The sequence below is a fragment of the Crocodylus porosus genome, unplaced genomic scaffold, assembly GCF_001723895.1.
Source record: "Crocodylus porosus isolate Cpor-Errol unplaced genomic scaffold, CroPor_comp1, whole genome shotgun sequence".
In the NCBI taxonomy this organism is placed as follows: Eukaryota; Metazoa; Chordata; order Crocodylia; family Crocodylidae; genus Crocodylus; species Crocodylus porosus.
The window spans coordinates 280,425-292,499 of record NW_017728954.1 but is presented as its reverse complement, the minus strand read 5'-3'; the positions used below and the strand labels follow the sequence as shown (position 1 = coordinate 292,499).

Sequence of the window (12,075 nt, the reverse complement as noted above, 5' to 3'; positions counted from 1 at the left end):
TCTCGTTGGCCCATAGACTTCTTGAGTCAGGTAGAGGTCATCCACGCACGAGAGAAAGCTTTGCGACCGCTCAGGTTTAGCTGAGTGATCTTCCCACGAGGTGTCCGGGTAATTGAAGTCACCCATGAACACCCTATGGACAAAGAGCTGAGACTTCTTTTGCTGCTTGCTTTGTGGTTCTACAAGGGTGAGGCAGGATTTCTGGGTCCAGGTTTGTGTGTTCAAATCTGCTGTGGGTGCTCATGCGGCTCAGTTACCTTTGGCATAGTCAGGCTGGTTCCACTGTTGCAAGGTTTGAGAAGAAGTTCTTGGGCTCTGTTCAGCCTGACAGGAGCCCCGTCCATGGGAGGTGTTTCGCTTGCAGTCTGTGCTGGGATAGTGTCCTGTCCTGAAGCACTGCAGCCTGACCCATGGGCACCTGTCTGTGGGAACCCAGATGTCTCTGCGCCACCCAGATCTTGGTGGAGTCTGGTGGCTGTTTCTAGCCCTAAAATTCTCAGCTGTGCTTCTCTGGCTGCAGTCTTCCCCAAGCCTTGCAAACCTAGAGCTCTGCAATCCAGCTTCCTGTCCCCAAACCAGCACCTGCCCCCTTCCCTCCCTTAACACCCCCCCCCTGCCATACACACACACTTCTCCCCAGCTCCCTACTTGCACATACACCATCCCTCAGAGCTCCCTTTGGCTCTGGCTCTGGCTTCTGGTTGCCCAGTGGGCAGTGTGGTAGAAAGCAGGAATGGTAGCATTTGCCTTGCAGAGGAGTTCCTGACCCACCAGCCTGTGTGCTCCATAGAGTTATGAAGAAGAAAAGCAGAGTCCCCAGACATAGGCCCAGCCAGGACCCACCTGTGTCTGTGTGTTCAGGCCAGGCAGGGCCCCTCGGGGTTCTTCCTCTCTGCCCAGTCTACTATCACGAAAGACAGCTGTCTCTTCTGTGCCCCTACTTAGCCATCTGCCCGGGCTGATGAACTGCAGGTCCATCCATTGTTCATTGTTTTTTGGCTTGGGCCAGCAGTTGGGACCATTGCAGCCTGGTGGCGCCCATCTGAATGCAACAGTGGCGTGCCTGGGGCAGGGGCAGATCTGCTCTGTACATAGCAGGACTTGGAGGTTCCTATGCCAACAGGGAGCAGACAAAAAGTTGAGACATGTCCCCACCTTGCCCTTTGTCACAGAGGCCCTGTCTGCACTGGCCTGGCTCTGTGGCATGCTGCCAGAGCACAAGCACACCTGCGTGTCTTGAAGCAGCTCTTGTGCAGCCTGTGAGCTGCCAGAGCAGAAGGCAGCGTCAGCTGCAGGAGGAACCATTACAGCTGGCTGCAGGCAAGGGTTATCTGCATGTAGGTTTACATCTGGACTGTCCCCATTTCTGCTGGTTCCTACAGCTTGGAAGCAGAGGCTAGACCAGGAGGTCTGGAGAAGCAGCAGAGCAGTGCTTTTCCAGCTCAGTCATGAATATTCATGTACATTCCAGAGTGGCTACTCCCTTCTGAACTTTGGCTTCAGACCCCTTGGAGAAGGGGCTGACAGCACATTTTCTGCTTACCTAGGAACAATTGCTTGCTCTGGCTGCTGCCCGATCTGGAGAGAGGTGGGTGTGAAGGGGACTCTGCTCCTTTGCTGCAGGCCTGCACCAGCTCATCTCCATAGGCATGACCTGTTCTCTTGCCTGTGGTGGGGATGCTGTTCTCCTGCCCAGCAGAGCTGGGTGTGCACCCTATGACTCTGTGCATGGGGGCTCTGGTTTACCCCGAGGTTCCTTACGGCTCTAACAGGACTTCAGTGTGGTGCAGCCCTGTGCCTCTGGACTCAGTCTCCCCTCTCAGCTCTTGAGACCTGCCTTGGCTTCTGCCGGCTCCATCCTGTCCGAGGGTCTCTGCCCTCGTGTGAAACGTGGGTGATCCTGACTGCCACTTTGATCTCTGCTTTTGCTGCTGATTGATGGCATGGTGCTGCCTCCTGTTCCTGCCACTCCCTGCTCCCCCACTCCCGCAGCAGCGCCAGAGCCAGGCTGGCCACATGGCATCTGCTTTTTGTCCCTCTTCAGTCCTGAGGAAAAAACCCAAAACAAAACAAAGTATTTTTAAACATCAAAGGTCCATTTTCAAGTGAAGGAATCTTCCCATTAACGTTGTGCCTGTGTGTGGTTTTTGGATTTGAAGAAAGGCTGGATAAAATCTGTGCTGCGTCCCTTCATTTCTGTGCTGAGCGTGGCTTGCAGACCCGCTGCATGCTGATTTGTATGTCAGAACATTAGTTACTGGAAGGTGTCTTTGCTCTGAATTGCCCTAGAGAGGGGTGCTAGCTGCCTCGGAGAGGAGCAGGGTTGGGCCACCCTGCTTTGAAGTCAGTGGCAGCTTTTCAAGCCTCCCATCTCCTCCAGTTTTCGGGACTGGAGCAGTGATTTCCAGTAGAACTGGGCTGCTGTTGATGTTGGGTTGTCTTGTATGGGTGAGAGTGGCCAGATGCACTGCAGGCCTGCGAGAGGGCTCTGGCATCCTGGCCTACAGGGTACCTGAGAGCTCAACCCTGAGCAGCAGAAATAGAGAACTTGAAAGAGCTGGTGTTCTTGGGGCATGAAGATCCCTAGTTAGCAGGACTGCACCTTTTGCCCTCAGCTGCCCAGCGGTTGTTGTCAGGGGCAGGTGATTGGGAAAGGTACAATTCCCACCCCCCTTAAATTATCTGACTGGAGGTAGGAGCCGCCTGGCAACGGTCGATTAATGTTGATGGAGACTGTCCCTTGCCCTGCCTCCCTATGCAGAGCTCCCTGGACCTGGAGTGGAGGGATAGCATGGCTGGTGGGAGTGGGCATAGCTGGCTGCCACTTCTTTCTGAGCAGGCCTGGGGTGTCCCTTGCAGCCTGTGGGGATGGAGCCTGCCTGTTTCTGGATGAGGTGCCTTGCGGGGAGGTTCTGTCCGGAGCACAAGCTTTTAGAAGACGAGCTTTCAGGCCTCCTAATGAGAGACTCATTTATGCTATTTAAGACGCTCTCCAGGTAAGTGGGTGATGTGCATATGGGAAGAGGAGCTGGCTGAGACACTCAGGCTGTGCAGTAGGGGAATTAGTCTCCCCCTGAGGTGATCCCAGATGTAGACCAGGGTGCTGGGTATGAGGGCGGCAGGCAGCTGCTCTGCTGTGGGTCAAGGGACACAAGTAAAAATCCAGGGGGGCTGTGCAGCTGCTGGAAGGGGAGGCATTGTCATGCCATGGCCGCGGTGCCCCCTCAGTGATGTGCCATGTGGTGCCTGCAGGTGCGAGCACATCCCCGTTGGGCAGCCAGGATCCAGCTGCTGTACGCTCTTCCAGGCACTAGTTCAGCAGCGCAGGTCTAGCTACATGTGTCTGCAATTCAGGGCAGACTCACTGCTGTCAGGACGAGATAGTACTCTCAGCTGTACTCGTGCCTGACCAGTGCAGAGGCACAGGCTGTACTGGGGCTGCTGCCATCATGGGTGCCTGGAAAGTGTCAGGGCAGGTGTGTGGCGGGACGAAGGATGTAACAGTGTGAGCCTTTGCCCCGTGGAGAATGAGGGGTTTGCTATTCTGACTGGCTGGTGGAGGGCTTTGGTGTGAGAAGGGCACTGGCCTTGTGAACAGTGGGGTGGGGGGCTCGGGCTGCCTTCTGGAAGGTGCAGCTCCCCATGGGAGCATGGAAGAGCAGCACTGCTGAGCTGTGCTGACTGCTGGCTTGTGGCTACAGGCTCCTAGCTGGTTTCTGGGGGGATCCACCTGTCTCTGCTGCTAGCCTGGGTGCCTGAGCTGGCAGCCTCAGTGCCACATGAGGAGCTGCCAGCAAGAGGGCCTGGAGTTCTTGTTCATGTCCAGAGCTGTCGGCTGCAGGGCCTGTCTGTCCCCTCTGCTTTCTTCTGAGGGGTGGCTGTCCTTGCATGGTTGGATCTGCAGGGCGTGCTTGGAGAGGGTTGTTCAGGGCAGTGAAGTGTAACTCTGAGACGTCCCACTGCACGGGGGAGCATGTCTAAGTGCAAGGGAGCCCTGAATGTGGAGGAGAGGCCTGACTCGGAGGAGGTCCAAGCCAGACCCTTTCTGACCTTGCGGCATCACCTGCCTCTGTGTGGCTGGGCTAGGAGGCCAATGTGCAAAAGACTCATGGCCAAGGGCTGTTGGCAGCTCGGGGGCACTCCATATGCTCCCCGCCCAGAGACACTGCTGCTCTGGGCACGCCTCCTCCCCCTGCCCAGGGAAAGCTGCAATCAGGCGCCTTCACCCTCTAGTTAGAGCCGACTCCACTCAACTTTCTAAAAGTAGCCGAGGGTCCCACCCACACAACCTCGCTCTTTTAATTTCTCAAATTACCCTTTGGTGCCCACAAATAGAGCCAACCTTGCCTTGTAATTTGTGTTGTCTTTGCTGACAATTGAGAGCGACTCGCTCTGTTCCCAGGGGGCCTGTGCATGGGGGGGAGGGCAGAGCGGAAGGGGCCAGAAGCAGGGGAGCCCTTGTAGGGATGTGCAGGAATATGTCTGGCTGGGAGGCAGATGGGAGGCTGGGAAGGTGAGAGGGAGATGCTAGGGGACAATCATCACTAGGATGCTTGGTCCATGGGGCCTTGGGTTAGGCCAGGCAGGCAGCTGGCTGTGAAGGGCTCCAGGCTCCAGAGCTGCATGTTAACAGCGAAGTTCATGTTCTGCCAACCCCTGCCCAGTGTGTGCTGGGGCTCATTACACCTTCTTTGGCCTAGTTTCAAACTCACATGTTCTCCATGGCTTCTAGGTCTTAGCAGGTTGCATGTGTGGGTGAGAAATCTGCTCTGCGCTCTGGGCAGCTGAAAGCAGGGCAAAGCCTGCACATGGGCCTAGGAAGAAGGTGTAGCATGAATCCCTGGGCAGGAGGAGAGTTCTTGCTGATTGGATGGATGGGCAAGGCTGGGACTTAAATGTGCAGTGCAGGAAGAAGCAGGTGAATAGGCAATTGGTGCCAGAAGCTCTGACCAGACTGTGCTACATGGGCTTCAGGGTCCCACTGTGTTTGCTTCACGTTCGAGACTAACCTGTGCTTGTCTGCTCTGCAGCTGCTGGAGCGGGAGCCAGTTGTGTGCCACCTAGACCTGCAGCCAGAGCTGCCTCCTAGCCCAAAGGACTTTCCTGACGAGTTCTTTGAAGTCACGGTGGACGACGTGCGGAAGCGCTTGTCCCAGCTGCAGAGCGAGAGGCAAGTGCATTTCCCACGAGCCGTCCCAGTGCTTGTGTCTCATTTCACACTCACAGAATAGACCACGTGGCTGTGCCATAGAGTGTTGGCATCTGGGAGCCGGTCAGGGGCTGGTTGGGTTTGTAGTTTGGGCTTGGTGTGTTCTGGAGTCCTGGCTCCCAGTGCCCACTTTAAGGCTTTTTAGATCACTTGGCCCAGAATGGGAGCTGTGAGGTGCAGGCCTGGAAGGAGTGAAATCCAGAGAACTGGGCAGCAGCCAGAACATGGAGCACTCTGGGGGGATGAGCTTCCAGCTTGTAGACTACTTGGACCTTAGGAAATGCTGGTCTTGTTGCAGATTTGACCTGTGTCCTTGGAAGAAAACCCTAACTATTCCCAGCTGTAGCCTGGCCCTGGCATGCTTTTGAAGTAGCATCAAGCTGCTCCACAGCCTTATAGCTGCAAATAGCCCCCTCTTCCTTCCCTGGGCTGCAGGTGGCCTGTGGAGTGGGGCAGGATCACTACCAGGGGAGCTCTGGCTGCCTTAGGACCTTTGCACTGCCAGAGCAGTCCATAAAGCTGGTTGTGTCTCCCGATCTCGGGCCTGTCACTGAAGTGAAGCGTCTCCTTCACAGAGGTGCGGAGGACTTAACCCTGTAATGCTTGGGAAGTGTTTAGCATGCTCCTCACTGCCACGTCTAGGGGAAACGACAAGAAGGCCTTGGTGTTCTTGTGGTGGAGGTGCAAAACTCTGCATTCTGGTGGGCTGCCCAAAACACAGTGCCCTCTTCCCCCACCCCTGCCCTACACGCATTCACGTGCACGCAGAGCTGCTGCTCCTAAAGCCGGGTTCCTCGCAATCCCGAGCCAGCGTGAGTGCTGGGAGGACAAGGCATCTCGTGCTGCTCCTGCCACGTGTGCCTGTGCCTTGGCCTGACGATGGCTGATAACTCAGCGGGCGTGGCTGCTCCCCCTGTGACTAATGAGTGACATGCTGTGACACATGGATTGATCCTGCTACCAGCAGAGTGACTCCCATCAACTTCAAAGGGAGCTAGCTCTGGCCCGCAGCCAGCCAGCAAATCCCCATTGCTTTGATGGCAGAACGGCTGCGTTCCACTGCCACTCGCTGGAATAAGCTCTGAGACATTGTCCCAAGGTGACCAGTAAGCCAAAAAATATGGGGATGCATAGTTGCCCCAGGGCTGCGGCCATCAGGAACTGGGCCCTCATGTCGGGAATATTCTGGATTCTCGGCTGAGTTTGGGACGAGGTGGGCCAGGTAAGGGGAGCTTCCACCCTGGTGCGCTGGGGTGAGTGGTGTACGCACTAGCGTCACTTCCGTCCGAATCTTCTATGAATCATTCTTGCACGAGCGTGGGGCTGCCCATGGAGCTGTCTGCTTGAGACCATTCTTCCAAGTGCTCCAAAATCCACACGAACCCACATTGGCCTGGAAACTGCTGTGCTCCTTGTGGGCATAGTTAGTGGTGCGGATTTGGGATCATTTGGACAAGGGGTTCCTGGAACGCAGCCCCTCAGAAGGACTTCATTTTGAAATCTGCTGATTCTTACAACTCTTTTTGCCCGCAGTCAGGGATAAAAATAAAGGCAAGATGCACATGCCATTGGCACAATGTGATGGCTGCATGATGCAGCATTTCAGAGGCTGTCAGAATAGCATTCTGGTGTCATGAATTGGTGTGTGAGTCTGAAGTAAGCCAGCAGCCTGGCCTACAAAGCACAGTACATCCCTTTATCCCCAGTGGTGAAAGTGCCTGTACTAGGGAGCTGAGGGGCTGTGAATAGTGCTGGGCTGGGAGAGACTCCCCAAGTACCTTTTCTCTCCATAGTTGTCCTGTGCCTGTGCCCTGGCCCTGCCCCTCCTTTGCAAAGGCTAAAGGGATTGCATGTCGAAAGGGTTCATGTGGAGTGAAGGCTGCTGTAGCTCAGCACTGCCCTGAGTGCCTTCCAGAATGGGAGAGCCGGTGTCCAGGGCCTGCTTGGGACAGAAGCTGTAGGGGATAAACAATGTTTTTTTCATGTCTGAGACAGGAAAACCTATGGGAGGAAAAGGAAGTCCAAGGCCTGTGTTGCTGGCTGGTATTGGTCACACAAAGAGGCTGGGTGCTGTGGGTGAAGAAAGCACCTTGAGGGACTTGGGCCTGGGCTCTGAGGTGGCTGCGGTGGTGGTGGTGATGGGATGGGGCTGGGGGCTGGTGTCATGGGGGGAGGGCAGAAGGACTTGGGACAGGGAGCACTGGTGGGAGTGGGAGCTGCCCAGAACTGCACTTGGCCTGTTTGGGCTGTTTATCTTGTAACTGGGCCATAAAATGGCAGATCTGACAGGTAATCTCCCTTGTTCCCTTCTATAGGAAACGCCTGGAAGAGACTCCCTTAATGACAAAGTCCATGAGGGAAACTCAGATGAAGGAGAAGCTGGAGCGTTACCCAAAGGTAGCCTGTCCTTCATCTCCACTCCTGTTCTCATTGGTCACTGAATTCAAGGGGTTGGATCGCTGTAGGGACCAACAGGGCCATGGCGGGCGGGTGTTCCAGCTTGCCCCTCTGGTGATGTCTCTGGGAGAGCAGGAGGTGCTGCTGCTGGAGCGAGCCACAGACAGGATGGCGCTCAGAACCAGCAAGCATGCCCATGGCAGCTGGCCTGTTGCCAGGCTCCCTGCACCCTCCTGCTGCTGGCTGCTCGGTGCCTGGGGGGAAAGATAGTGCCATTGGGAGGCTCCCTGCTGCAGGGTGGGGGTGCTCAGAAGTGGTGATTCACTGAGACCACGAGCTTGTCAGAGCACAGACTGTGCGTCCTGTTTATGCAGCCTCTGGCACAGCAGTTCTGTCTCAATGCTGCTGTAGTACAAACAGCATCATTACCCTCCCTGGAGACCAGATCTGGTGGTCACAGATTCTTGGAGACCCAACCAGCTCAGGGGCCCTGAATGGCTGCCTGGCAGTGGAAAGGTGCAGTCCCTGAGGGAAGAATGTGTCCATCTGGTGTGACCTCCATGCAGAGCAAAGACTGCCTGGCTTCAGCTCTGCTCCAAGTTTAGCTCATGTGAGCAGGGCAATGACTTTGAGGGCAACTGCTGGAGCTGATGCAGCTGTCTTTGTCTAGGTGGTGCTGCGGGTTCACTTCCCAGACCGCCATGTTCTGCAAGGTTTCTTCCGCCCCAGTGAAACAGGTAAGTGCATACCTGCTCCTGTCTTACAGGGAGCACCCAGCCTGCAAAGCCATGTGGCATGGGGATATGGCGATGCACAGGAGGGTTCTGGGTGGGTCTACAGCATGAGTGAGGGAGGGCTGCAGTGCCCTGAAGAAGTTGCATGGTTTTACCTGCATTCACCTGAACTACGTGCTCTTTCAGATGGAGCTAGTGCAGCTTGTTCCTGTTGCTCCAGGGAGTGGGGGAAGCAAGGCTTTGAGGTATTGGCCTCATCCAGACTCAGTACAAGGAAGGGCTTTTTCTCAAGACTCTGTTGGGAGGGATGGTGCCAGACACCTTGGAATTGCAGTATTCCTGCCCAAAAGAGTCACAGTGATGTCCTGGCTGATGGCACAGTCATTCCCAAACAATGCAGTGTTGTCCCCGTACAGAACAAAGGCTTCTTGCAGCCCGAGTCCTGAAGAGAAGGGCTGGGAGTACAAGAGAACAGGTTGAATTCAGCTAGTGTTTTTAAAACCACCAAAGGCCAAGCCGAAAATCAGGCCCTCTCCAATGGAGCCGAAGTAGCAGAGGCATTACAGGTTCCTGCATCTCCCAGGCCACACAAGGAGCATGTCAGGGCACACACCTGGCTGCTCTTCCAGCCATTCACTGACATCCTCTGCCCTCTGGGGAGTCAGGTACCCCGTGCCCATTAGATTTCTTGACTTTCCCTCAGAAACAGGTGCTGTCCATTAGGCCTGAGAACTGGGGACCAGAGCCTCAGTGGGTTGGGGCCCCCTGCATGTGCTGCAGGTGCTTCTGGACATCTGATTGCCAAGGGTAGCATTTGAAGGCTGCTGCTGGCAGGTGTGTTGTGGATCTTGTGCTTGGGCCCAGCATGCCCTTTTCCTCTGCTTTCTTCCCTCCACAGTTGGTGACCTGAGAGGCTTTGTGAGAGGCCACCTTGCAGATGCGGAGCTGCCATTCTACCTGTGTGAGTGTAGTGGGTGTTTGTGCCCACCCCTGCCCTTGAGCCCTTCCCTGGAGAGACACCTGGCATGAGGCCTGTGGGAGAGCTTCCCCCTCCTCCTTCCCTGGGGCAGCACCCTGAAACAGGACATTTTCCACTGTACCTTGCCCAGGGCATGAGGAGTGTCACTGCTGTCTAGACCCGGCCGGGGTCCTGCCTGCAGCAGGGTGCAAAAGGGTGCTGTAAACCTCCCCCAGAGCAGTGGTATGGTCATGAGGCTGCTGTCCTAATGTGCAACTTGTTCTTCTCTGCAGTTATTACACCTCCTAGGACCATCCTGAGTGATGAGAGCTTGACCCTGTTTGAGGTAAGGGCTGGTTTTCTTCCTTGGCTTGCTGCCCTCCTCTCCCAGCTGCTTGTCCTTGTTTTGGAATGGGAGCAGATAATAAGGGTCCCTGGCACTCCAGGCTAAGTCACAGCTAATGGGATTGAGTGTTTTGGAGCAAAAACACATCAGTGGGGAGGCCTTCTGTGTGCAGCAAGATGTGTTGCCTACATGAGGGAGGGGCCTGGCACCGACTCAACTGCCGTGCGGGTGGGTGTCAGCTACTGTTCCACACGGCTTTCCTCTGAGGAACTATGTGCAGGAAGCAGGTCAGTGGGGCTCTGTGGACCTGTGCTCTGGTCCGGTGATATGGGGCTAGCAGACCGTTGCTCCTGTCTGCTGTGGTGAGCAGTGGCTTGAGGAACGAGAGGGTACAATGATCTGGTGCTGCAGGATACCTCTGGGCTCAGTGTAGCCTCCAGCCCTTGGCATGGTTGGGCTTAGGGGGCTGTGGAGGATGCACCTGCCGTGCAGCACAATCTCCCACGGACTTTGGTGCAGTTCTTGGATGTGGCTCCCTGGAAGCAGTTGCCTGGTAAAATGGCCTTGCCAGAGTCTCTCAGCCTTGTGGCCCTGGCTGTGGAGCTGTCTTGCCTAGAGAGACATTGAGCGGAATGGCTCCGCAGTGGCTTTGGCAAACTCGCCATGCCTGGAGCAAGCGTCTGGTAGTGGCTGAAAGGATTGCTGTAGGCGAGGGCTCAGGCATGGTGGGCACGTTAGGAGGGGACTAGGCGAGTGCTCCTCTGGCCTGGTTTATATTGGAGCGTTCCAAATGCCCGGTATGCAGGCCAGACTCTGTGGAAGAGACTCCAGTGCAACAGCTCATGGGCAATTGAATCTGCAGGGACCCTAATCTCATGGGTGTCGTGTTCCCGCCCAGAGGCCTGGACCCTGACTCATGCCCAGGCTCTGGTGAAACTACTGTGCCAAAAGCTGGAGTTAGCCCTGGACACAGCTTATCTGCATGACTTCAGTGAGCTGAGCTGCTCTCCTTGCTGCCCAGCACCCAGGCCTGGGGAGTGCGTGGCAGTGCCAGCCTTCCCATCTCTGCTGGTGCTGAGCACAGCCCGGTCTGCATTGTGCTCCAGGAATCACAGTGTGGGAGCCCATGTGCTGCACCTGGCCAAGCAGCCTGCATGGGGCTGTGTCCATCTAGGCCCTCCCACACGCCACCTGTGCCTGATCCCTCCCTGAGCATGCCAGAGTGTCTGGCAGCCCTCCCGCGGGCGGGAGCCGGACGCCGTGTGTGTCTGCAAGACACAATGTCGTCTTGGTGGAGAAGAGCCAGCTGAGTGTTGTTTCTCTTCAAAGCCACTTCAGATATTTTAATTAATAACAGAGATGCCAGTGGAAAGCTCCTCGTGCCTTTGAATGGGAGATTTTCCCACTCCCTGTGAGGGCAGCTCCTCCCAGCTCCCCGCGTTTGTGCTGCCTCACCCGCAGCCGCCACCCAGACTGGTCCCTGGTTCCCACACGGCTCCGTGGGGGAGGTGGGGAAAGCAGGTTTGGTCTGCAGAGTCCAGGGAAGTTCCAGGGAAAGGAAACGTGATGTTCTAATGGCACGTGTGGAGGAGCCGCCATGCAGGGAAGGTAGCGGGAAGTGTGCTGCCCTCCTGGAGTGCAGGGGACCAGGGTACTGTTCTGCCCCCGTCCCTGGCAAGCTGCTCCCAGCCCCGCCTGTCCCTAACTCCCAGTTTGCTCTCTGCTTGGCTCCTAGGCTGCTGCTTTGAGCAGGTCACATCCGTCAGCTGCAGTTTTCTTTCTTCCAGTTCCGTTTTCCCCACTTTACTGCTCCAACAACTATCAGTGATAGGCACCCCCTGGGGAGGACTCAGATGACTTTTGCTGCTGTTCTTTCCCTATACTGGACTGGCAGGAGTGTTTGCTGCCATCTTCCCATCTGGACTTCCTTACCCTCTCTTCTTTGTCCCTGCTAACCCTGTCGACTCCCCTGCATGCCTCTGATTCTGCTCCCCTCTCGCTCCTGTTTGCCAGAGTGCCGTGGACTTCCCCCCTCCACTGTCTCTTCTCCCTCTAGAACGTAGTCTCCTGGATTAGGTTTGGGTGCTGCACACCTCAAATCTATCTGTTCCCATGCTGGCCACGCTGGCATCGTCCCTGACTGTGCCCCCCACTCACTCTACTTCTAGATCCTCTCCCTTGTTGCCCTCCTTTTTCCTCCACACCATGTTCTGCCTTTTTGCAGTCCTGAAAGCTGCTGTTTTCTGGCTCTGCACCTTCCTCCAGACCATCCAGAGTCTTACTTGTCCCCAGCTCCCAGTGCTAGCGGCCTTTCCTCTTCTGCAGGGAGCTTCATAGATTTCATAGACATTAGGGCTGGAAGGGACCTTGCAAGATCATCGAGTCCAGCCCCCCGCCCAAAGGGCAGGAAGTCAGCTGGGGCCATAGGATC

At 56.0% G+C, this 12,075-nt stretch overlaps 1 protein-coding gene across 2 annotated transcripts in view; it reads left to right on the top strand.

Annotated features, from left to right (window-relative positions):
- ASPSCR1 (ASPSCR1, UBX domain containing tether for SLC2A4) overlaps positions 1-12,075 on the top strand; it is a 55,862-nt gene that overhangs the window by 23,248 nt on the left and 20,539 nt on the right. For both annotated transcript variants that reach the window (XM_019556516.1, XM_019556515.1), the window contains 5 exons: positions 5,031-5,170; positions 7,525-7,606; positions 8,277-8,343; positions 9,239-9,301; positions 9,592-9,644. In XM_019556516.1, coding sequence (XP_019412061.1) covers positions 5,031-5,170; positions 7,525-7,606; positions 8,277-8,343; positions 9,239-9,301; positions 9,592-9,644 — 405 coding nt within the window. The remainder of the gene's footprint in view (positions 1-5,030; positions 5,171-7,524; positions 7,607-8,276; positions 8,344-9,238; positions 9,302-9,591; positions 9,645-12,075) is intronic.